Source organism: Myotis brandtii, unplaced genomic scaffold, assembly GCF_000412655.1.
Source record: "Myotis brandtii unplaced genomic scaffold, ASM41265v1 scaffold53, whole genome shotgun sequence".
In the NCBI taxonomy this organism is placed as follows: Eukaryota; Metazoa; Chordata; class Mammalia; order Chiroptera; family Vespertilionidae; genus Myotis; species Myotis brandtii.
The window spans coordinates 1,170,059-1,197,556 of NW_005369942.1; the positions used below are offsets into that span (position 1 = coordinate 1,170,059).

The 27,498-nt window shown below is 39.8% G+C and overlaps 1 protein-coding gene across 1 annotated transcript in view; it reads right to left on the reverse strand.

Moving 5' to 3' along the window:
* The window catches only part of NAA15 (N(alpha)-acetyltransferase 15, NatA auxiliary subunit), a 69,450-nt gene that overhangs the window by 41,237 nt on the left and 715 nt on the right, over nucleotides 1–27,498 (reverse strand). Inside the window, exons 2-4 of the mRNA XM_005877772.2 lie at nucleotides 7,054–7,138; nucleotides 3,629–3,733; nucleotides 1,277–1,434 (exon numbers count right to left, since the gene is read on the reverse strand). Of these exons, the coding sequence (XP_005877834.1) occupies nucleotides 1,277–1,434; nucleotides 3,629–3,733; nucleotides 7,054–7,138 (348 nt within the window). The remainder of the gene's footprint in view (nucleotides 1–1,276; nucleotides 1,435–3,628; nucleotides 3,734–7,053; nucleotides 7,139–27,498) is intronic.

Here is a 27,498-nt window from a genome sequence, read left to right on the forward strand (position 1 = left end):
CATCGATGTTTCTAACTCTCTATCTCTCTCCCTTCCTCTCTGTAAAAAATCAATAAAATATATTTAAAAAAAAAAAAAGCACAATGAAGCCCTAGCCTGTGTGGCTCAGCTGGTTGGAGTATTGTCCAGTGTACAGAAAGTTCGCAGGTTCAATTCCCAGTCAGGGCACATACCCAGGTTGCAGGTTCAATCTCCGATCTGGGTGCATAAAGGAGGCAACTAATTGATGTTTCTCTCTCTCTCTCTCTCTCTCTCTCTCTCTCTCTCTCCCTCCCCCCCTCCCTCTCTCCCTCTCTCCCTTTCTCTCCTCCCCTCCTTCTCTTTCTCCTCCCTTCCTCCCTCTCTCTTCCTTTCTATCTCTAAAGTCAATTTAAAAACACATATTCCCAGGTGAGGACTAAAAAAAAAAGTACAATGAAGCCTCCAAGGTAATCTTGTAATTTTTTAAAAAAGTTATAACTAGGTACACATCATTATTTTCTGATTTATTATCTCTAAGAAAAGACAGGATGGAAAAGATAGTACAAAGGAAAAACATTTTTAAAAAAATACAAGGCACAACTACTGAATTAAGATCTATAGAAAATAACTCAGCAGGTATTACATGAGAAAAAAGAGAGAAACGCAATCATCTAATTTAATAGAATGTTTAAGAATTAAAATGTAGCCCTGACCGGTTTGGCTCAGTGGATAGAGCGTCAGCCTGCGGACTGAAGGGCCCCAGGTTTCGATTCCAGTAAAGGGCATATACCTTGGTTGCGGTCACATCCCCAGTGGGGGTTGTGCAGGAGGCAGCTGATCGATATTTCTCTCATCGGTTTTTCTAAAACTCTCTATCCCTCTCCCTGCCTCTCTGTAAAAAATCAATAAAATATATATTTTTTAAAGAGAGAGAATGAAAATGTAGCTACAAAGACAGAATATTAGTTTCAACGAGGGTAAAAATAAACAAAAAAATTTGTTTCCCAGAAAAATGTAACAACTAATATTTAAATGTTAATAGCAGACAAAGGCATTGCCTATTTGAGGAATATTGTTAATTTTTACTGAATTGATTAACTAAATCCTATAGAGTAATCTAACTGCCTCATAGTAAAAAATTTATTTTTAAAATCTGAATAGTCCAGTCATAAACACAATCACTACTGAGGGAAGGTGTAAGATTTAATTAAATTCTTTTTAAAAATGGAAAATTTTATTATCAGAAAGTACTCAAAAAAGGTTTATATTTTAACAATATTTTCTCCTAGAATAAAAAATTCTTTATTTTACTTACCCTGTAACCCTCAAGATCTCGCATTTGAATCTGTAGTAAAGAAAGGTCCCTTAAGATTTGAAGATTGTCTTTATCCCATTTTAGCGCATTTCTGTAACACTTAATAGCTTCATCATATTTCTTGTCTGACCTCTGGAGAAGGCCATAAACATGCCAACCTAAAGATTTAGTTAAGGATACAACTAAAGGACTTAGTTAAGTCAAGAGATAGTATTCCAATAATATTCCCCAGGAAACTCAGAGAACTATAGCTATTTATAAAATTACAAGCATTAAATAAAAAGGAGATAATATAAAGATACAACAGTTTAATACAATGGAAAACAGTACCACTTTTCAAACCAGAGCAAACGGGTCTAGCCTGCCTTGTTAGCTCTATGACCTTTGATAAGTTATTTAATCTGGCCATGTTTCCTCAATTATAAAATGTAAATAGAAAGTCTATAAAGTGAAGCATTAGTTTGGTGACTAATTGGAATAACACATATAAAGTGCTCACTGGCTGGCATCAAATGCTCAATAAATATTAGCTAATATTTAAAGAAAAAAGAGGGAATGGGTATCCACAACATACAATTATTTTAAATGATGTATATTTTATTTTCTTTAGCTAACAAGGTCCTCAGGAGAGCACCCTTAGTGCAGAACAAAGTTCCTAAAAATCAACCACATATAAAATAAAGATCTTCATTCCACATATATTAAAATGTCTTAATAATTAGGGTGGTAGATGACCCAAAAGGGCAGTCTCATGCATGCAAAGAACTTAAGAGTCTAATAAGAGACATATATAAGCAAAATTACATGTTGTAAAAAAAAAAAAAATGGAATAAAGGGGGAAAATATGTATTTCCACTATCCTAACACAGGTACTTTTCACTTTAGATCTTAATTACTACGACAATCACCATTCTCCCACCTTCAGTTCTGCTTTTATTCTCTCCTGCCAAAGTAACCTTTCTAACACATACATAATCAAAAGGGAAAAAATCCACTCCCCTTTCTAGAAATTTACAGAAGTTTCTCTTTCAGATCAGGTTCAAAAATTTTAATTTAATAACTTATACAGCAGGGATTCTCAAGAACAGTAAAATATAGAATACCTAGGGTGGCATGTTTAACTAAAAATATATATTTAACATAAAATTTTACTTGAAAAATAATCTTTTCATAATATGAATGACAAAGTAAGGCTTAACAAAATCTTCTGTTGGTTGGAACATGGTTTTGAAAAGCCTAAAACACACTACCCTTTATAATCTGCCCCATTATCTACCTTCTCATTCCTCCCCATTTCAATCACCTCTTGAGCACTGTAACACACCTTTTAACTGCCTCTAATCTTCACCTCCTAAAAATTTACCCTCAAGGAGTCTTATGTCCATCAAGAGGAACCCAATTATATAAACCATGGCAAATAACATACAGAACACTATGCAATTATTAAAAATGATAAAAAGATATCTACAACAATCTGATTAATTAATACTCGCTTACCTTTTTAGTTTCTGGTTATTCCCAACTCACTTTTTTTTTTTTTACTGGAATAGTGATAATTTTTTAACATGCACTAACATTTCATGTAATACTCAGAAATGTTCTGTATATGCTTCTAAATTAATACCCTTTCATTTCTTAATTTGTACTATGCCAAGGGCCTGGTAAACATTTGAAAATCTGCTAAGTGTTTTAGCACTTAAAATTGTGTTTGCCCACAAATTAGGCAAGAAAATATTTGTTTAAAAACTACTTAATAAATAGCAACCCACAATCTTTCCCTGTATCTTCCCTCAGACATTTGTACTTACTGCTACCCTCATATTTCCTTACTAAGATAAAATTTATATAGCATAGTAATTAGCATTATCAGGGACTTTGTTAAGCATCATTAATCTTTACACCACCACAGTGAGTTGGTTCTGATTACCCTCATTTTACGCATGAGGAAACTAAGCCCTAAGATCACAACCAGAAAGAAGCTGAGCTGGGATTCAAACCTAAGTGAAGTATACTCCTAAACCTGTGCTCTTAAACAGTGCACTATATGGCTTCTAATATTCCTTAGTGTACACCCTTCTTTAATTTATGATCATGACAAGGTCTGCAGGGTGCCTTCTTTTTGAAGCATGGGAAGAGTTTTCATAGATACTTTAAAAAGGCAAGTCCATTAATCTGTAAATAGATGCATTAGATTAGAACATGGTAGATATGTAAAAGTGTTCCCTGAATGAAGGCAGTTGCTACTCCTCTGGAGTTACATGGTAAGAAGAATATAAAACTGCTGATTCCCAAACTACTACCTTAGCTCAAGATACCCCAATCCAATCTTTATATATATCTCAAAAAGGATACACACATGACTCTTCAAGTCATTTCTCAAACCTCTACGAACCAATTCATAAGCTTCTTCCTTTTTACCCAAACAGTTCAATGTTAATCCTTTCATAGCCAGAGTTTCTATTAAAAAATAAGAAAAAGTAGGAAAAAGGAATTAAACATTTAAAATAGTTAACAACAAAAAAGATAACCATAACCTCAAAGACAAATGTTACATTACCCTAAGAACTGAAGATTATTAGAAAATTTTCCAGGTTTGCACAGAATTAAAATATTTTAAAAATCAACAAACCAAAGTTAAACCACATTTCTATACTCTAGGCCTCCCTAGATTTATTTTTTTAGATGAAAGGTACAAAATGCATTAATATCTGGAAATTCAGATGCTAACAAGATACAACAGCTCTATTACTATTCTTTAGGGAAGTTCTATAGAATGACCTTATATAATTACTCCTTTAAAGTATGAAAAAACTTTACCGCAAAACAGACTTTACTTCTTTGAACCCAAATTACAGAGGTTAAAATCATTGCTCAATGATTAAAATATACACATAAATTATATACATACACATTTCTGATATGCATAAATTTCATTCTTTTACAATGATTCCTTAGGATATTATTAAATATACAAGTAAAAGAAGATATCAGACTCGTGTCACTCACAATGAACAGATTAAAAGAGGGACCTGAGCCCAAGCCGGTTTGGCTCAGTGGATACAGAGTCAGCCTGCGGACTGAAGTGTCCCAGGTCCTGACCCCAGTAGGGGTGTGTGTGTGGGAGGCAACCAAGGCATGTGTTTCTCTCTGTCTCTTCCCCTTCATTCACTCTCTCTAAAAATCAATGGTAAAATATCCTAAGGTAAGGATTAACAAAAAAATAAAATAGATAAAAGAGGAAGTTGAGGGCAACATTAATTTTTTAGAAAAGGCAAAAAAATATTTTTAATTTTATAATATATATTTTATGATGTACAAAAGAATAAAAATATTCATTATAATGTATTTGTCTAACTTTTAGGACTAAAATTTAGAATTTATAGAAAAATTATGTAGGAATAAAAGATAATATGGTTCAAAGGAAAAAAACATTTATAGGTAAGTACAGATAAAGAAATAAAAGCAAAAAAGAGGGGAGAAATCATGTACTAAATTGTTATAAATCATCCTATATAACAAAAGGCTAATATGCAAATTGCCCAAAAAGTGGAACGACCAGTCGCTATAACATGCACTGACCACCAGGGGGCAGACGCTCAACGCAGGAGCTGCTCTCTGGTGGTCAGTGCGCTCCCACAGAGGAAGCGCTATTCAGCCAGAAGCAGGGCTCATGGCTGGCAAGCGGAGTGGCGGTGGGAGCCTCTCCTGCCTCCGTGGCAGCACTAAGGATGTCCGACTGTTGGGGAGCGGGCCTGTTAGTTGGACATCCCCCAAGGGCTCCCAGACTGCGAGAGGGCTCAGGCCGGGCTGAGAGATCCCCCTCCCACTGAGTGCACAAATTTTGTGCACCGGGCCTCGTGTATAAATGAAAAGAAAGCAAACAAATATATTTGGCACGGTACTGTAAAAAGTAACCCTTTGTTATCAAACAAGTAAAATATATTCTTACATGCTTTACCAAACATCTTTAAGTTCCTTAATTAATGGAACCCCAGGATGCCATTACGTTTAAGACAAACCATCATTTTATGTACTGTTAAAAAATATTTTCCCACCAGAACCGGTTTGGCTCAGTGGATAGAGCGTCGGCCTGCGGACTCAAGGGTCCCGGGTTCGATTCCGGTCAAGGGCATGTACCTTGGTTGCGGGCACATCCCCAGTGGGGGGCGTGCAGGAGGCAGCTGATCAATGTTTCTCTCTCATTGATGTTTCTGGCTCTCTATCGGGCACATCCCCCCCAGTGGGCGTGCAGGAGGCAGCTGATCAATGTTTCTCTCTCATTGATGTTTCTGGCTCTCTATCCCTCTCCCTTCCTCTCTGTAAAAAATCAATAAAATATATAAAAAATATATATATTTTCCATTAGATTACGATCCTTAATGTGCAACCTAATTTCAGATATGTTAAAATATGAGAAACTAGCCCTAGCCAGTTTGGCTCAGTGGATAGAGCGTAAGCCTGTGGACTGAAAGGTCCCAGGTTCAATTCCGGCCAAGGGCACATGCCCAGGTTGTGGGCTCAATCCTCAGTGGGGGGCATAATGGAGGCAGCCAATCAATGATTCTCTCTCATCATTGATGTTTCTATCTCTCTCTCCCTCTCCCTTCCTCTCTGAAATCAATAAAGAAATATATTTAAAAATAAATAAATAAATATGAGAAACTGCACTTTAGAACAATGAACTTTGGTCTCTCCTATACTGAAATTCTATCATTACATTACTAAAGTTATATGACCAGTATTCATACTTTAGAAAAAAATATAAACAACCTAATATCCAGCTGGCCAGCAAAAAATATTTTTAACAACATTAAAAAAGTGTTAGCCCTAGCTGGTTTGGCTCAGTGGACAGAGCATCGTCCTGCGGACCCAAGGGTCCCCGGGTTTGATTCCGGTCAAGAGCACGTGCCTTCGTTGCAGGCTCCTCCTGGGCCCGGACCCTGGTCAGAGCGCATGCAGGAGGCAACCAATTGATGTGTTTCTCTCACATTGATGTTTCTCTCTGTATTCCCTCTCTCTAAAATCAATGGAAAAATATTCTTGGGTGAGGATTAAAAAAAAAGAAAAGAAAATCAGTGCTATTGTTTTAATAAAGTAAAGCTAATAGAAAACTATTACTCCTCCAATAGTGAGAACACTATCAAATTAACTACCAAAGAGCCATGTTTCCTAACTATACAACTCTGACCTATGCTTATTTTTCCCTTGCCTCATCACAAGTTTAGCTAAACACTCTTCCCTTACTCTACAAACATCTCACTGCCCAATCTTCTACCCTCACATAGGCAAAAGCTAAAAGGCAAAAAAATTTTCAGAAGATTACAATATACAAATCATGCATTAAATATGACTGTTTGAAAAAACTAATTAAGATATAATGCTAAATAAAAAGACGCTGGGACCAAATGGGCACTTTCTGAGTAAGTTATTATAAGGAATAAAATTCCCCAGCTCAAAATTCTAAAGCAAATTTTTCTTTTAACATCTTAAATAAATTTACTGATTCAACTTAAATAAGCATATTTATTCTACTAGGTGCTTCTGCCTCCCCTCCATGCTTAGTCTTAAAATAGGTATGTCAGAACTCAAGTAAAATGTGTGTATCATTTTCTTGACACTAAATTCAAAAAACAGACGTCAAGGATAAGAAAGTCCATTCTCTCTGGAAATTATTTAAGGCATTAGGAAGTGATAGAACCCAAATAAATGAAGCCAGACAAGTAAGTAAAGCCTTATCTATTCATACTCACAAGTAAGTATATGGTATTTACACTTACCTCCATGCTCTGCAAATTTGGGATTAGAGAGGATTTGTTTACAGAATTTCAACCCATTTCTATACTGTTTATGCTCATAACATCTCTGTTAAAAAAAAAAAATTAAGTTTAGCAAGAAATGCAAAAAGTTTAAATTCGATGCTAAATTTTTTATTCTGTTACACACAATAGGATAATCAAAGATTATTTCCATATTCTTTTAAATCCCAGTAAAAAAATACAGAAGGTTCAAATACAGAAAATAAAACAAAAGGACAGAATATAGATTAAAAAAAAAGGGGGATAGTTAATGCAAAAGATGACAAAATGATAGAATATGTAGTAACTTTTTACATGTAGCATCAAGAAACCAATTGCCTACAGCTCAATACTACAGCCAACTATAGAGTTGTTCTATACCAACTATGTACTCACCATATTATTTGTTGTTTCACATCTCAACTTAATATATCCAAAACACAACTGATTTCACCCCAAAATCTATTTTTCACCAAGTCTTTTCCATCTCAGTACATATCTTCCCCTCAATTCATCCAACCAGATGACGATGAAAAAAACCTAATTATCCTTGGTCCTTTCTTTCCCTCATACTTCCATCCTCTAATAAAGGAGTGGGAAAATTTTTTTTCTGTCAAGGGCCATTTGGATATTTATAACATCATTCATGGGCCATACAAAATTATCAACTTAAAAATTAGCCTGCTATATTTGGTCAAACATTTAATTATCTCACCCCTAATTCCTTGGCAGGGCCAGACCAAATGAATCCACAGGCCAGAGGTTCCCCACCCCTGATCTAGTAGGTCCATCAGTCCCAGTTTCCCTGCAATTGCTTCCTAACTCTCTGCCCCTCCCACAATCAACTCAGCACTCAGCAGGCTGAATGACCTGGGGGATAAGAGGAAGGGGAAAACAAAAACTATAACTTGGGAGTTACTACCAAATGTATGTAATCAAAGAAACACAAGACTAAGCAACTAAACTTAGTGTTCCTATTTACTTAACAGAAAGCTTAAAAATAACGTTTTTCATGGAACTCCCATTCGACCCACTGATCCCACTTCTAGGAATATATCCCAAGAAGCCAGAAACACCAATCAGAAAGGATATATGCACCCCTATGTTCATAGCAGCTCAATTCACCATAGCTACTAAGATTTGGAAACAGCCTAAGCGCCCATCAGCAGATGAGTGGATTAAAAAACTGTGGTACATCTACACAATGGAATACTATGCTGCGGTTAAAAAGGAGTTCTTACCATTTGCAACAGCATGGATGGAACTGGAGAGCATTATGCTAAGTGAAATAAGCCAGTCAGAGAAAGGTAAATACCACATGATCTCACTCATTTGTGGAATATAGAGAACAACACAGACTGATGAACAGGGACAGAGCCAAAGACAGAGAAACAGCGATCAGACTATCAATCCCCAGAGGGAAAGTAGGGAAGGGTGGGGGTAAGGGGAAGAGATCAACTAAAGGACTTGTATGCATGCATGGGGATGAGGACACATTTGTAATACCTTAACCAATAAAGAAATTAAAGATTAAAAAAATTGGAAAAAAATAACGTTTTTATATCTATAAAAGCCTAAGTGACTGGTGACTGACCGACCAGTCGCTACAACGCACACTGACCACCAGGGAGAAGATGCTCAATGCAGGAGCTGCCCCCTGGTGTTCAGTGCGCTCCCACAGTGGGAGCGCCGGGCTCAGCTAATGGATGAGTGTCAGACGCAGGGCTCATGGCTGGCAAGCACCGCTGTGGCGGTGCAAGCCTCTCCCAATTGGGACTGACTAGGTGTGAGCCCGGGGCAGGCACAGCGGGGCTGGGATGAGCGGGAGTGGCAGGCGGCATTGGACTGCCGGTTTCGGCCAGATCCCTGCAGGCCATGCCGAGGGACCCCACCAGTGCACAAATCCATGAACCAGGCCTCTGGTATAATTATAACAATAACAGTAAAAACTATTAAAGGAAGCTATGATATTGTAAAAACTAGGCTAGATAAAAGGGTTGCTTCATTTGTCACCGTTTTCCAGGAAAAACATACATACAGCACACAGTTTAAGTGCACTACTCTTAAAACCCTCAATTAGCTTTCTGAAAACTTATTTCTGTAAAAATGTATTAAGAGAACTACCACTTTTGGCCGTGATGGGTGAGGCTGAACTTCCCTTCTCCAACAAAAAAAACTGGACAAAATAAATAGCCTAAGCGACCATTTGACCAGTAGCTATATGACATGCACTGACCACCAGGGACAGAGGCTCAACGCACAGGCATGGAAACATGGAACAGACTGATGAATCTCAGAGGGAAGGGGGGAGGGCAGAGGGCAGAAAGAGATTAACCAAAGATCTTATATGCATAATAGAGGCCCAGTGCATAGATTCATGCACTGGTGGGGTCCCTCGGCCTGGCCTGCAGGGATTGGGCTAAAACCAACAGTCAGACATCCCCCAAGGGGTCCCAGATTGCGAGAGGGCGCAGGTCTGGCCGAGGGACACCACCGGTGCACAAATTAGTGCACTGGGCCTCTAGTATGAAATAACTGTTGTCAGACACTGAACAACAGGCAGGGCTGGATTGTGAACCACATGAGATGGGGGAATAAAATCATGACGAGGCCCTAACCAGTTTGGCTCAGTGGATAGAGCATCAGCCTGCGGACTCAAGGGTCCCAGGTTCGATTCCAGTCAAGGGCATGTACCTTGGTTGCGGGCACATCCCCAGGAGGCAGCTGATCAATGTTTCTCTCTCATCGATGTTTCTAACTCTCTATCCCTCTCCCTTCCTTTCTGTAAAAATTCAATAAAATATATTAAAATAAAAATGTTTTTTTAAAAAATCATGATGAGCTTAGAAATGCCACTGCTTTATAGATCACAGCACAAGAATAATCCCAAGCAGAGCACGACAGTCCACAAAGTTGAAGAGACAAAGATTGAACTCCAACAACATCTGCAAAAAACAATGGAATTATTCAGAGGAAGAGATCCAACAATTTGCAAATTACTGAATAACTAGAGGCCCGGTGCATGAAAATTCATGCACTGGAGGGGGGACCCTCAGCCCAGCCTGCCCCCTCTCACAGTCCAGGAGCCCTCAGGGGCAGGAGGTGACCCGGCGATCAGGGGAAGGGGACGCCCCCATCACAACTCTGCTGCTGCCGCTGCCAGCAGCAGAAGCCTCAGCAGGCCCCAGTTACCTGAGCCTCGAGCAGCCCTGGGCAACTGGGCAGCCACCATCCAAGGCTTGCCTACAACTCTGGGCCAGCCCTGGGCGGCTGGGAAGCCGCCATCCAAGGCTTGCCTGCACCTCGGGACAGCCCTGGGCAGCTGGGGAGCTGAGGGGACTGGGCGCTGCCATCTTTGAGGGTGTGACAGTCAATTAGCATATTCCCTCCTTATTGACTGTGGGCGCTGCCATCTTTAAGGGCGGGCGGTCAATTAGCGTATTCCCTCGTTATTGGCTATGGGCACGGCCATCTTTGAGGGCAGGGAAGTTAATTAGCATATTCCCTCCTTACTGGCTGTGGGTGCCGCCATCTTTGCAATGGCGTTAGGGTCAATTAGCATATTCCCTCTTTATTAGATAGGATAAGTCTTGCATATGTAGGGTGAAACTTCATAAAGCCAAACAAAGCAGTAAGTTCAACAATTCTTAGAACTCACATGGTACTGAGAGTTCCAAGTAGCCAGAATAGAGCTTCAATAAACAGCTAAATATTGTGGAAAAGTCTACTCAGTAATAAGACAAAAACTAACCCTGGAATAAGTATACTCTAGAGACCCACCCTAACAAAGCCACAGACTGATGTATAAGTTCCTTCACTGCCTGCTATAACCAAGTCTAACACTCTTTATTTTTTTTAAATATATTTTATTGATTTTTTACAGAGAGGAAGGGAGAGAGATAGAGAGTTAGAAACATCGATGAGAGAGAAACATCAATCAGCTGCCTCCTGCACACCTCCTACTGGGGATGTGCCTGCAACCCAGGTACATGCCCTTGACCGGAATAGACCTGGGACCTTTCAGTCCGCAGGCCGATGCTCTATCCACTGAGCCAAACCGGTTTCGGCTCTAACACTCTTTAAATACAGTTAAATCCAACAAAAACAATGTAAAATTCATAATGCCCAACACCCAATAAAAAAATGAGTACATTAGCTAAGAAACAGGAAAACATGACTCATAACCAGGAGAAATAAAAGAGAGAAATGATGGAGCTATGAGATGAGAATAACAAAACATCTATTATAAATGTGCTCATGAATTTAAAAATATAAACTGCCCTAGCTGGTTTGGCTCAGTGGATAGAGCGTCAGCCTGCAGAGCATCGGCCTGCAGACTGAAGGGTCCTGGGTTCGATTCCAGTCAAGGGCACATGCCTGGGTTGTGGGCTCGATCCCCAGTAGGGGCATGCAGGAGGCAGCCAATCAATGATTCTCTCTCATCACTGTTGTTTCTCTCTCTCTCTCCCTCTCCCTTCCTCTCTGAAATCAATGAAAAATATTAAAAAATAGATATATATAAACATATTGCCCAGCCAGTGTGGCTCAGTGGTTGAGTGTGTCGACCTATGAACCAGGAGATCCCTGTTAAATTCCGAGTCAGGGCACATGCCTGGGTTGTGAGTTCCGTCCCCAGTAGGGCGAATGCAGGAGGCAGCTAACCAACGATTCTCTCTCATCATTAATGTTGCTATCTCTTCCTCTCCTTTCCTCTCTGAAATCAGTAAAAATATAATGCAGAACCAAAGAGTACTTCTACAGATGAAAAATACAATTATGTACAATGAAAACTTCATCAGATAAAATTAAAACAACTATGGCATCGAAGAAAAGATCAGTAAAATGGAAGACACACAGAAATAGAAACTAGCCAAACTGAAGAATTAAGAGAAAAAATAAATACTGGTAAGCAGAGTCACAGTGACTCTACAATAGAAAACTAAATTATAAAAGCATCACAGATCTAAATATGAGAGGTAAATAATAAAGTTTCTAAAAGAAAATGTTTTTTAAATATCTTCATTATGTTGGGTAGATAGAATCTCTTAAACAGGAAATATAAAAATCAAAATAGTGTTTTTAAAAAGCCAAGCCAGAGAAGACATATACAATAAATATGTATAACAAAGATCTTATATCCAGAATATATAAAGAAGTCCTGCCCAGCCAGTGTTGCTCAGTGGTTGAGTGTTGATCCATAAACCAGGAGTCACGGTTTGATTCCTGGTCAGGGCACATGCTGGGTTGAATCATCACTGTGTCCTAATCCTAGGGTTACATTTAGATGTAATTTTTACATACCAGAAACAAAACCTTAAGAAATTAGTCAAGTTGTGAAAAGAACTGCCTTTGGAATCAAACAGCCCAGGTTTCAAACACTAACTTCAGACAATAAAACATTTGTAATCTTAAGTACTTTGCTGAGTATCAAAAAGAATCCGTAAATCCTAGATATAAAGCATCAGAAATATATGAAATACTTCCTGTTTACTCTATGTCAGGGACTGTGCTAAATGCTTTATAAGGAAAAGTCATTTAAACGTATTTTTCCCAGTGGATATACATTTCCATTACCATAATAAAAATTTTTCTGATTGTCTCATTTAATCTTAACAATGGAGTGAGGCAGGTACTCTTTTTATCCTCATTTTAGATGAGATAACTGAGGTCTAGGGAAATCACTATATAATTTGGCCAAAGTAACATAGCTACTAACGTGACAGGAAAAAAAGAGCCATTCCATTTAACCATTATAACTACCTCTCTACTAGTCAAGTAGCCTAAAACAGAAAGAAAAAGATGTTTTTAGAAAATAAAACCACTAACACAAATAATATAAAGCCATTGTAGAAAGGAGAGAGCTAGAAAAAGAAAAAAATTAAACTATATTCCCCTTTTAACAATAAAATTTTAATCCAAAAATTATACAGCAGTCTACTATCCCACAGTATGAAGTGAACCTGTATAAATATAATTCATAACTAGCATATAAAATCATAGGCATTGATATTCTTACTTGACATGCACCAATGTGACTTTATTTTGTATAGAACTTAAAATACTCAGGATTCCAGTTGTTTTTTTTATTGGTCTTACTGGAAATACCTTACATTGTTTACAGCCACACATTTTTTTCAGAGATTTCACACTAACATATCATTAAATCTTCATGATACTCCTGTAAACTAAGCACAAAACATTTAACCCTTATTGTACAGGTGAGATTTGGAAAACAAGCAATTTTCTAGAGACTACATACCTACTTAGTGGCAAAATTTGGACTAGTCTACACCCTCTAAGTCCCAGCTAAAAGCTCTTTCCACCACATATTGAAATTTTATTAACGTAATTGTGGGTTTTTTTCATAATTGTTATTAAACCCAAGAGTTTTAACCTTCTAACAGATCTTCTAATCGACAAGTTTGACTGTTATCTCACCTTTTGTTTTCTTTGGTTACTCGGTATTATATAATTATAATTTTGGCAATAAAAATGCCAAAAACAAGGTGAGAAAAATAAACACACACACAAAATAAATCAACTGGATAATTCCACCAAATAATTAAGTTTAACAAATTAAAATTAAAAATCAAACTCCACTTTCTTGGAATGAAATGCTAATACTACAGCACTTAGCCTTTTATTTTATCACACTTCAGAACAGTAATTAAGCTTCAGTTCCTAATGATTATGTTCCCAATTAATGTAATTTGGCAGTCTTCCATATGGAAATTATACGTGATGCCATTAACCCAATTATCTCCTGTTAATGTGACCTATGAAAATAATTCAGAATGGCATTATCTCTCCAAATAACTGCTAAGAATTCACTCTCCTCATCAAGAATCAGCATGTGTATAAGGAAATAGATGTCAATAGATCTCTTTTTTTTTTTCTAAAAGCACTACCACAACGGGTCACTCAATATAAATGACAGTAGTCTCACGACTTAATGGAACAAATAACAACGAATATTCAACTTAGTTTACCTCATAAATTTTCCTCAAATTTTCTGCTCTTGCCCAAGGATAAACTCTAGTAGCAAACAGAGTTAATAAAAATAGAAAATAGCCCGGCTGGTGTGGCGCCGTGGTTGAGCACTGACCTATGATGAGCCAGGAGGTCACGGTTGCATTCCTGGTCAAGGCACATGCCCATGTTTTGGGATCGATCCCAACAGGGGGTGTGCAGGATGCAACTGAATAGATGATTCTCTCTCATCACTGATGTCTCTCTCTCTCTCTCTCTCCCTCTCTCTCTCTCTGTCAGTAAAAATATATATATTTTAAAAATATCACTAGCTTCAAAATAAGATTGCTATATAGCAGATAATATGATACTATATAGAGAGAAGTATACAGATTCCACCAAAAGCTACTAGACCTGATAACTGAATTCAGTAAGGTAGCAGGATACAAAATAAATATTCAGAAATCAGTTGCATTCTTATCTACATACTAGAGGCCTGGTGCACAAAATTCGTGCACGGGTGGGGGTTCCCTCAGCCCTGCTTGGACCTCTCTATTTCAGGAACCCCTGGAGGATGTCCAACGGCTGTCCCTCTCACAATCTGGGACTGCTAACTCCTAACTGCTCACCTGCCTGACTGCCTGGTCACCCCTTACTGCCCTCCCCTGCCGGCCCTCCCCTGCCGACCTGGTCGCCCCTAACCGCCTTTGCCTCGGCCCCCACGATGGCTTTGTCCAGAAGGACGTCGAGAAGATGCCCAGTCTAATTAGCATATTACCCTTTTATTAGTATAGACTAGTGGCCCGGTGCACAAATTCATGCACCGGTAGGGTCCCTTGGCCTGGCCTGTGCCTTCTCACAATATGGGACCCCTCGGGGATGTCAGATAGCCGGTTTCAGCCCGATCCCCGCAGGCCCAATCCAGACAAGAGGAAGCCCAATACTGTGCGTTGAGCGTCTGTCCCCTGATGGTCAGTGCGTGTCATAGCGACCAGTCGACTGGTCGTTCAGTTGTTTAGGCTTTTATATATCCTAATAAAGAGGGAATATGCTAATTGACCCTCATGCTGTCGCAAAGATGGCAGTGCCCACAGCCAATAAGGAGGGAATATGCTAATTGACTGCACCGCTCTCAAAGATGCTGGCGTCCACAGCCAATGAGGGAATATGCCAATTTACTGCCCCGCCCTCAAAGATGGCAGCGCCCACAGCCACAAGATGGCAGTGCTCAGCCCCACCAGGACGACAGGCATGCTCTTGCCTCTGAAGTCCCCAGTCCTCTCAACCCCCCAGCCATCCAGGGCCGGCCCGAGGCACAGGCAAGCCTCAGATGGCGGCTACCCAGCCACCCAGGACCGGCCGAGGCTTGCGCTGCTGGCAGTGGCAGTAGCAAAGGTGTGATGGGGCGTCGCCTTCCCCTGATGACCGGGTTGCCTCCTGCCCCTGAGGGCTCCCAAACTGTAAGAGGGAGCAGGCCGGGCTGGGCCTCTCGTATAAATATAAAATGCTAAGTGACCAACAGTATATATGTACGGCCAGTACATATGATGCACACTGGCAATTTAAAAATAAATGTTGATTCGCACATGCACAATACATGCAAAGCTCTCGCTGGCGCCAATCACACACATGTATTTCGACCTGTCATTGTCGATCGTGAATTTGGTTGTTTTTGTTGACATTCAACGTGAACCACTTTGCAATTTATTCATTGACTGTCTGGCCAACCGACCAACCAGTACATACGACGTGCACTAGCATCCTCCTATATAATAAAAGGGTAATATGCAAATCGACCGGTCGCTCGGATGTGCACTGACCACCAGAGGGCAGACTCTCAACCCAGGAGCTGCCCCCTGGTGGTCAGTGCACTCCCACAGGGGGAGCGCCGCTCAGTCAGAAGCTGGGCTTACAGCTGGTGTGCACAGCGGCAGTGGTGGGAGCCTCTCCCGCCTCTGCGGCAGCGGTAAGGATATCCGACTGATGACTTAGGCCCTTGGGGAGCAGGCCTAAGTCATCAGGTGGACATCACCCGAGGGCTCCCGGACAGCGAGAGGATACAGGCTGGGCTGAGGAACCTGCCCCACAAGTGCACAAAATTCATGCACCAGGCCTATAGTTACTCATGCATGCATGATACATATAAAGCTCTCACTGGCGCCAATTGCACACATTTTAATTTTATAATACTACTAGAGACCCATTGTACGAAATTAGTGGATGGGGAAGGGGAGGTCCCTCAGCCTGGCCTGCATCCTCTCACAATCTGGGACCCCTCGGACGATGTCTGACTGCTTGGCTTAGGCCCGATCGGACTGCTCGCCTGCCTGCCAGCCTACCTGATCGCCCCTAACCACTCGCCTTCCTGCCTGATCACCCCAACCACTCTGCCTGCCTGCCTCATCACCCCTAACCGCCTCTGCCTGCCTGCCTCATTGCCCCTAACCACTCACCTGCCTGCCTGATCGCCCCTAACCACTCTGCCTGCCTGATCGCCCCTAACTGCTTGCCTACCTGCCTGATCGTCCCTAAATGCTCACCTGCCTGCGTAATCACTCCTAACCACACTGCCTGCCTGCCTGATCATCCCTAACTGCCTCTACCTGCCTGCCTCATCACCCCTAACTGCTCACCTGACTGCCTCTGCCCTCAACCCGGCCTGCACCCTCTCCAATCCGGCACACCTCGAGGGATATCCAACTGCCTGCAGGATTGGGCCTAAACCGGCAGTTGGACATCCCTCTTGCAATACAGGACCGCTGGCTCCTCACTGCTCACCTGCCTGCCTGATGCCCCTGTTCCCCTGCCTGCATGATCACCCCTAACCTCTCTGCCTGCTGGCCTGGTCACCCCTAACTCCCCTCTCCTGCCGGCCAGGTCATCTCTAACTGCCCTCCCCTGCTGGCCTGGTCGCCCCTAACTGCCCTCCCCTGCAGGCCAGGTCGCCCCTAACTGCTCTCCCCTGCCGGCCTGATCCCCATAACTGCTCTCCCCGCCGGCCTGATCCCCCTAACTCAGTGATAGCAAACCTATGACACCTGTGTCAGAGGTGACACACGAACTCATTTTTTTGGTTGATTTTTCTTTGTTAAATGGCATTTAAATCTATAAAATAAGTATCAAAAATATAAGTCTTTGTTTTACTATGGTTGCAAATATCAAAAAATTTCTATATGTGACATGGCACCAGAGTTAAGTTAGGGTTTTTCAAAATGCTGACACGCAGAGCTCAAAAGGTTCGCCATCACTGATCTAGAATGTCTTGCCCCTAATTGCCACTGAGTATAATTCTTCTGGGTCCTTAGACCCAAGTCGCAGGCTGCTTCTTCCCCCAAGCCCTCCTGAATCCCTGCCAGCCTGATTGCCCCTAACTGCCTGTCTCAGCCCCGCCACCATGGCTTTGTCCAGAAGGATGTCCAGAAGGACGTCCGGTGTAATTAGCATATTACCCTTTTATTAGTATAAAAGATATTATATATACTATTTTGACATGTAATTTTTTGCAGTAACGTAATTATCACACGAATCTTTCTTCTAATTAATTCCCTTTCAATGTGCACAAATCCATGCACCGGGCACTAGTACTCCAATAATGAACTATAAGACAGGGAAACTAAGAAAACAATCCCATTTACAAGTACATCTATAAAAACCCCTCCAAAAAAACAGGAATAAATTTAAACAAGGATGTGAAAAACCTATACTCAGAAAATAACCAGACACTGAAGAAGATGCAAACAAGTGGAAGCATATAGCATGTTCATGAATTGGAATAATTAACATAATTAAAATGTCCATACTATCCAAGGCAATCTATAGATTTAACAGAATTCCTATCAAGATACCAATGGTGTATTTCACAAAACTAGAACAAATATTTCAAATATTTATGTGAAACCACAAAAGAACTCAAATAGCCACCGTACTCTTGAAAAAAAAAAAAGAACAACAACAAAGTTGGAGGAGTCACACTACCTAATATCAAACTATAAAGCAAGGCCATCCTAATAAAAGAGTAATATGCAAATTAACCATCACTTTGCAATAAAGATGGTGGCACCCACAGCCAAAAAGGAGACAGGAAAAAAATGCAAATTGACAGGACAAAGATGGCGGCACTGGCCGTGGGAATCCAAGCAGGCTGAAGAGCAGGCGCGGGAGGCTTGGCTTCTTTGGTCGCCCTAGCTGGGTCCGTGGCTGCCACCCAGACAAAGCCATAGTGGCAGGGCCGAGGCAGAGGTGGTTAGGGGCTATCAGGCCAGGAGGGGAGGGGGGGGGAGTTGGGGGTGAGCAATCTTATAAGACCCATTCTCACTGACTTGGGCTGAGCTGCAAAGTCCACCCTGAGGGGCGGGCCCACCACAAGAAGATAGCTATACTAACAAAAGGGTAATATGCTAATTAGACCAGGAGACCTTTTGGGAGACCTTACAGACAAAGCCATGGTGGCGGGGTCGAGGCAGAAGTGATTAGGGGCGATCAGGCTGACAGGGGAGGGCAGTTGGGGGCAATCAGGCCAGCAAGGGGGGGCAGTTGGGGGTGAGAAGGCCGGTGGGGGGGGCAGTTGGTGGTTAGGCAGACTGGCAGGCAGAGTGGTTAGCGGCGATCAGGCAGGCAGGCAGGTGAGCGGTTAGAGCCAGCAGTCCCAGATTGCAAGAAGGATGACCAACTGCCAGTTCCACAGGGATCGGGACTAAACCGGCAGTTGGACATCCCCCAAGGGGTCCCAGATTGGAGAGGGTGCAGGCCGGGCTGAGGGACACCCTGCCCCATGCATGAATTTTGTGCACTGGGCCACTAGTAGTAATTAAAGCATCATGGCACTGCCCTAGCTGGTTTGGCTCAATAGACAGTGTCAGCCTACAGTCTGAAGGGTCCTGGGTTCGATTCCAGTCAAGGGCACGTATGCGGGTTGTGGGCCCAATCCCCAGTGGGGACATGCAGGAGGCAGCTGATCAATGATTCTCTCTCATCATTGATGTTTCTCTCTCACTTTCCCTCTCCCTTCCTCTCTGAAATCAATAAAAATTTATTAAAAAAAAAAAATCATGGTACTGGCATAAAAAGAGACATAGATCAATGGAACAGAATAGAAAGCCCAGAATAAATAGAATAGAAAGAACAGAATAAACCCTCGCCTTTATGGTCAATTAATATTTGACAAAGGAGGCAATAACATACAATGGGATAGAGACAGTCTATTCAGCCCTAGCCGGTTTAGCTCAGTGGATAGAACGTCGGCCTTTGGACCAAAGGGTCCCAGTTTGTTTCCAGTCAAGGACACATGCCTGGGATGCATGGTTGAACCCCAGTGTGGGGCATGCAGGAGGCACCCAATCAATGATTTTCTCTCATCATTGATGTTTCTGTCTCTCTTTCCCTCCCTCTCTGAAATCAATAAAAATAAAGATAAAACACTTAAAAAGAAAAAAGACAGTCTATTCAATAAGTGGTGCTGGGAAAATTGGATAGGTGAAAAAAAATGAAAGCTCTGGTTCTGGCCAGTGTGGCTCAGTGAGTAAGAGGGTCAGTCCAAGCACTGAAGGGTCATGGGTTCAATTCCTGTCACGGGTCTGTACCTGGGTTGGAAGTTCAATCCCTGGTCCCAAGAAGGAGCGGGTGCAGGAGGCAACCAATCGATGTGTCTCTCACATCGATGTTTCTCTCTCCCTTTCTTCCTCCCCATCCTCCCTTCTACGCTCTCTGAAAAATCGATGAAAAAAAAATCCTCAGGTAAGGATTAACAAAACAAAAACAACAACAACAAAAATGAAGCCCTGGCTGGGTAGCTCAGTTGTTAGAGCACCATCCCGATACACCAAGGTTTCGGGTTCGATCTCTGGTTAAGGGCACATTCAAGAAGCAACCAATGAATACATTAAAAAGTGGGACAACAAATCCACGTCTCTTTCTCAAAACCAGTAAATATAATTTTTAAAAATATTTTATTGATTTCAGAGAGGAATGGAGAGGGAGAGAGAGACATAAACATCAAGGATGAGAGTATCATTGATTGGCTGCCTCCTGTGCCCCACAACTGTGATCCCAGTCCTGTGCCCTGACCAGGAATCGAATCATGACCTCCTGGTTCATAGGTCAATGCTCAACCACTGAACCACATTAGCTGGGCTCAGTAAACATAATTTTTAAAAAAATTTTTAAATGAAGACTTGTACTAGGAAAACTACAAGACGTTGAAAAGAGATAGAGGAAGATATAAACAAGTGGAAGAATATATTGTGTTCAGAGACTGGTAGAATTAACATCATTAAAATGTCCATACTACCCAAAGCAATTTATAGATTCAATACAATCCCTATTAAAATACCAATGGCATTATTTCACAGATCTAGAACAAATACTCCAAAAAATGTATATGGAAACAAAAAAGACCCTGAATAGCTGCAGCTATCTTAAGAAAGAAGAACAAAGTTGGAGGGATCACAATGCCAGATAGTAAGTTATACTACAAAGCCACTGTAATCAAAACAGCCTGATACTGGCACAACAACAGGCATATATAGATCAATGGAACAGAACAGAGAACCCAGAAATCAACCCAAGCCATTATGCTCAATTAATATTTGACAAAGGAGGCAAGAGCATACAATGGAGTAAAAAAAAGTCTCTTCAATAAATGGCACTGGGAAAATTGGACAAGTACATACAATAAAAAAAATAAAAATAAACCACCAATTTACACCATACACAAGAATAAACTCAAAATGGATAAAAGTCGTGAAACCATAAAAATCCTAGAAGAAACCCTAGGCAGCAAAATCTCAGACATCTCTCATAGCAAATAAACAAACAGAACTACATAAAAATAAAAAGCTTCTGCACAGCAAAAAAACCATCAACATAATGAAAAGGGAGCCCACTGTATGAGAGAACATATTTGGCAATAATACATGTGATAAAGGGTTAATATCCAAAATATGTAAGGAACTCATACAACTTAACAAAAGGAAGATGAGCAAAGGACCTAAATAGACACTTCTCCAAAGTGGACATACAGATGGTCAAGAGACATATGAAAAAATGCCCAGTCACTAATCATCAGACAGATGCAAATTAAAATGACAATGAGGTATCACCTCATACCTGTCAGAATGGATACCATCAACAAATCAACAAATGACAAGTGTTGGTGAGGATGTGGAGAAAAGGGAACCCTACCTAGTACACTGCTGTTGGGGATGCAGAGTGATGCAGCCATTATGGAAAACTGTGAAGTTTCCTCAAAAAATTAAATATGGAACTGCCATTTGATCCAGTGACCCCACTTCTAGGGATACATTCTAAGAAACCCAAAATACCAATTAGAAAGAATGTTTGCACTCCTATGTTCATTTCAGCGTTATGTACAATAGCCAAGATTTCGAAGCAGCCCAAGTGTCCATCACTAAATGAATGGATAAAAAAACTGGTACATTTACACCAGGGAATATTATGCAGCAGTAAAAAAGAAGTATCTCTTACCCTTTGAGACAGCAAACAAGGATCTGGAGAGTATTATGCTAAGCGAAATAAGTCAGTCAGAGAAAGAGAAGTATCCCATGATTTCACTTACTAGTATATGTTGAATCTAATGAACAAAAGAACAAACAAAATAGAAACAGATCATAGATACAGAGAACAGACTGACAGCTGTCAGAGGTAGAGGGATTGGGGGGCTTGGTGAAAAAGGCAAAGGGATTAAGAAAAAAAAAACCCCCACAAACCTCATAAACAACAGTATGGTGATTACTAGAGGGAAAGGGGGGTAGGGGGAGGTAGGAGAGGATAAAGGAAAGATAAATGACTTGGGGTGGTGAACACACAATACAATATACAGATGATGTATTACAGAATTGCACACTGAAACCTATGTAATTTTAGTAACCAATGTCACCCCAGTAAATTCAATTAAAAAAAATAAGATTACAATTTCCCCAGTAGGTTTTAGTAGAAATTTCAAATTATATCAACTGAAAATCTGTTCTTATTTTTTTATTTAAAATACAATTTTATTGATTTCAGAGAAGAAGGGAGAGGGATAGAAACATCAATGATGAGAGAGAATCATTGTTTAGCTGCCTCTTGCACGTCCCCTACTGGGGATCGAGCCCACAACCTGGACATGTGTCCTTGACCAGAATCAAACCCAGGACTCTTCAGTCTGCAGGCTGACGCTCTATCCACTAAGCTGAACCAGCTAGGGCTTTTCCAATTTTATTAATCAAAGAAAATCTCAGTGGAATAGAGCATATGTCAAGAACAAAAACATTAACCTCTCATTCATTTATTTCTACGGTAGAATTTTTATTTTACTTTTAAATGGCCAAAAAAAGATTGCTTTTATTAAATTGAAATTTTAAGAAATTATTTTAATTACAAATTATGTAGTGAACAATATAATTCATAGCTTACCTAAGAGGGACAATCCATATGCAACAAGTTAAACTGGTATTTTTTTTAAAGTTACAACTTAAATACAGCTTTGTACAGCATGCAACACAAAACAGTACAGATATACCAGGGAAATTCCTAAAAGTCAAGAATACAATCACAGCATAAAATTCCCTCCTCTCCACATCCTAATTCTTATACTAAGAACCACCACTCTTTAAACCTCTTCACTTGCTCTTCTGCCATCAGCACTGGCAAATGACATTCTTCTCAAAACAGTTTTCACTAAGAATTTGAAGTTTTTCTTTTTTCAATATGGTTACTGCCTATGAATAGACAGCAAAGTTGTATGTATTTAGAAGTGAACACCGATGGTTGGCTAGGCTCACTGATGGTTAAATGGCTTGCTCTGACACTCCAGCTTCCAGCATACCTTTCCAAATTCCAAGAATTCAACTTGGTTATTTAATTTCCTGAAAATAACTCACAAAGGAATTCTAAACTAAAAAAAAAAAATTTCCCCTTCTAACATTTTATATTCATAACAGCATATGCAGAGGTCCTCACCCCTGTGTCAGAATCAGTTGTATAGCTTTATGAAACTACAGATGACTGAGCCTTACTATCTGATTCAGCAAGCTCCTCACATCATTTAATCCAGATGTTATTTTTTTTCCCAATGCTAAAACAAAACAAAACAAAAAAATCAAATTTTCTCTTATGCTCTTGTGATGGGACAAGGGCCATGTAAACAAATACTATGATTCATTCATAAATGAAACATCCAAGTTCTTACCAGGTAATACAGGTTCTGCCTGATGTCCTACAATTACCTCATATAGTAATGTACTCTACAAAGCCAAGGCTCAGCTTAACTACCTTCTACAAAAATCTCTGTGCAAGCACACAATCCAAAGCTCTTTCTTTCTTGCCCTGTAGTCATTGATTTAAAACTCATTTCATGTAACAAATATTTCTTAAATATCTATATTGGTACATTACTCTAACGAGTAGAGCAATGAACAGAACAAAGTCTCTATCCTCATAAAACCTACATTTTAATTGTGCAAGACATGTAATAAATAACTTGTCAGATGGTGATATGGAAAAAAAAAAGCAGGGAAGAAAATAAGAAGGTTGACTGAGGGGGACTTCTCCTGGTCAAGGAAGGCCTCTATATAACATTTAGATGACATCTGAGCAGAATTCCAAAAGAAATAAGAGAAAAAATGAGCCATGCAAATATCCAGTAGAGAAAATTTTGAACAAACAGCCCTTCGCATGTGATCCCTTATATGACCTAGTCTTTTATGTCCAAAAACACTTTTATGAACAAAGAAGATATATTTAAATCAATGCTCTGAAAGAACTACATTATCAGAAGCAGAATTATTAAAAGGAATAAGAATGCAGACTAAGCAAAGAAATCCCTTCAGTTAAGGCCAGTTGGCCAGTAGCTTTCCAGCCCTGCAATCGTACAGGGCACCATGTCTACTTCTGTGGGTACTGTCTTTTAACTGTCCAAAATGATAACCCTTCACATGTGGCTATTTGAATTTAAATTCATTAAAATTAAAAATTCATGCCCTGACCGGTTTGGCTCAGTGGATAGAGCGTCAGCCTGCGGACTGAAGGGTCCCGGGTTCGATTCCAGTCAAGGGCATGTACCTTGGTTGTGGGCACATCCCCGGTGGGGGGTGCAGGAGGCAGCTGATTGATGTTTCTCTCTCATCGATGTTTCTAACTCTCTATCCCTCTCCCTTCCTCTCTGTAAAAAATCAATAAAATATATTTTAAAACAAACAAACAAAAAAAACTTTAAAAAAATTTAAAAATTCAGTTCCTCAATCCCATTAGCCATATTTCAAGTGTACAACAGCCACATGTAGCTAATGGTTCTATGTCTAGCATTTCCATCTCCACAGATTATAGTACAAATTGTAAGTTTTCAGTAAATCACAAATATTATCACTATGCTAAGCTAACTTCTCTTACCACTTTTCTAGGAAGAAAAATTCTGTCCTTCAGACTTTTAACTAACATCATAAATCATTCAGGCAAAAATCCAAAAATAGATTAATGATGTACAATATTTTAAGTACTCCTAAGTTAGATGTTTTTCTTACAACTCACATTAACATAGAGAGAAGAGAGAAGAAAGCAGCAACAGTCACCAACCTAGCAACACTTGACTGCAAGGCAACAGAGTATGTCCAACTTTTCCAAGTGGGCTAAATCTACAAAAGTGTGGATTTTGTTTTACCCTGACAACCAATTCTCTTACCATTCACCTATATCCTAAGAAGTGGTGAAAAGTAGCATCAGGAGTATGCAAAGCCATCATTTTTTAATGACTTAGTTTTTCACATTGTTACAATAGAGTGTAATTACAACAACAAAAAACACTTCTGGCAAAAACAAATATCTCTTCTTTAAACTAAACTCCTACATAATATATAGCACATTAAACTCATATTCCCACCCTTTCATTAGACAAATTATATACATGACACTTTTTGCAGAAATTATGACCAATTTATGACAATGTTTTATAGTCAGAAAACAGTAATGTGGGAAAAAAGATGGACCAAATATGCAACAAAATTAAATTTTAGATATCAAGTCGACTAGAACAAGCCAGGCAAATCCACTACAAAAAACCTGAAATTTTTTGTAAACTGATGTGTAAACCAGGTTTCCTTTGACAAATTAAGGCAAATACTTTATTATTTTGAAATTGTAAAACATAAATTAATTTCATTTCCTACACAGTTTACTACAAATAAGTATGGTACAACTAAGAAAGTAGTAGCTCAAAAGCTGAATGCCACTGGAATGATTTAAGTTACTAACCTAAGCACCACTTGATTACAAGGCATTAGAGTATGCCCAACTTCTCCTTTATCTTACTTGGGGGAAAAAGTTAGTCAAAAGAGCTAACTACAACTGAGGAAGCAGAAACAATTTTGAAAAAACAAATACTAATTATACTTTTGGTTAGTAATATTTTCATTATTCCAATGTAAGAGAATAAGGACATTATATCACCTTTTCTTTCAGTTAGTGATTTTCAATTTTCTTCTGCATGTACCTATCCCAATAAATCCTTTAGCACTTTAACTTTAGCAATGAACTTAAATGTTCACTCCACTATCACCACCAAAAAAAACTGTTTGATGCTTAATCAAAAATTGTTATCCTATGGAATAATTAAACTGTGGTACATCCATATCACAGAATTCATCAGCAATAACAAGGAACAACTATTGATACACCCAACAACTTGGATGAATCTTTTATGTTGCATAAAAAGGGCCAATCCTAAAAGTTATGTACAGTACTTTTTAGTAAACATTCTTGAAATGCCAAAACTATAGAAAGATTAGTAGTGGTTGCCAGAGTTTGGGGGGTAGAGAGGATAGGAGGGAAGGAGGTGTGGTTCTAATGGAACTGTTCTGTATATTGACTATTGTGATAGTTATATAATCTACACATAAGATTGCACAGAACTAAATACACAAATTAGTACAAGTAAGATAGAAAAATATGAATAAGACTGGTAGAAAGTATCAGTGTTATGATACTGAACTACAGTTTTACAAGGCATTAGCATTAGGGAAACTAGGTAATGGGTACAAGGCATCTCAACGTATTATTTGTTAAAACTACATGTGACCCTAAAGTTTGATTTTTTTTTTAAGTGCTACCCCTACCAATTGGGAGAAACTGAATATGAACTGGGTATTAGACAATATTAGGGAATGATTGATAATTGATAACGGCATTATGGTTTTATAGAACAATGGCCTTATTCTTAGGAGATGCTTGCTGAAGCATTTAGGAATGAACTATTATGTCTGCAACTTACTTTTAACTCTTGTAAGTATGGGGAGCGAGATAACAAATATAGCAAAATATTAACAATTTGCTCCATCTAAAACTCCATAGTCAAACCTACACACCAATTAGTCTTTTAAAAGGTTTAAAAATAAATAAATTGTTCTGGCAAAACTATATTATAGTCCCACTGACACTCCAATTCGTCCTAAAACAAAACAAAAATAGCAATAAGAATTTCAAGGAAACTAAGAGTTACATGGTACTGGATGTGACTTTCTGATGTTTTTCATCATGCATCGACTAAATGTGTGTACTACATATGAATATTTTTGCAAAATCAAAGTTATTTCAACATGGAATTCTCTTTCTTATTTCTAGAAAAACTGGATCCCCAGAGTTGTTCTACTTTTCAAACAAGTGAAATAAATTTAAATTGCAAGAGAGAAAGCAAACACTTTCATACACACACCCCAAACTTTAAAGTCTTTAGTTTGGCAAATACAGTTAATCCTTTCACAAAGAAATGTTTGCATGAAAGGGTCAACCCACACATAAATGCCAAACAAAAAAAATGTGCTATAATGTTGTTAATTATAGCGCCAAGGCGACAAAACATATTTTACAAGTTAAACAGTCCCTCCAAACATCATTGCACTTATGACAATGAAGAAGAAGAAAAAAAAGCCAACTGCACACATTCGAAATGTAGAGAATAAGTGGGTTTGAGCTAATGTCAAAGGATCCATCTCAAAAGTTCTTATATTCTCTGTTGCTAAATTTTTCCACTGGTGTTAATGCGCTTCAGTCTCGGCGAAAATCCTGGTCTAGGACGCCCCAACCGAAAGCCCGTAACTTTTCACTTCCGACCGGCCGCCCCCACGCAGTGCGCCCCACCTCCCGAGGAGAGGGGTGGGGTGGGGCTGTTTCCCGCTCAGAAACCAAGAAATAAATGTCCCGTCCCTACTCTAGAAAGAGAAAAAAGAGAGAGGCGCCAAGATGCTGAAGACCCAAGTATGCCACTACCCAAGAGGAAGTCGTCGTCGAAAAGCTTCCCTTTCTCCTCTAAACTCCTTCCTCCCTTCCAGCCTCTCGGGTCCCGAAGCGACTCGGGGCCGGGCGGGGACAGGTGGGTCCCGAGAGGCGAGGAGGAGGGACAGCCGCCGCAGGGAGAGCCGCGCTCGGGCAATGAATGAGCCGCCCCGCGTCCGTCCCACCTGTTCCTCCCCA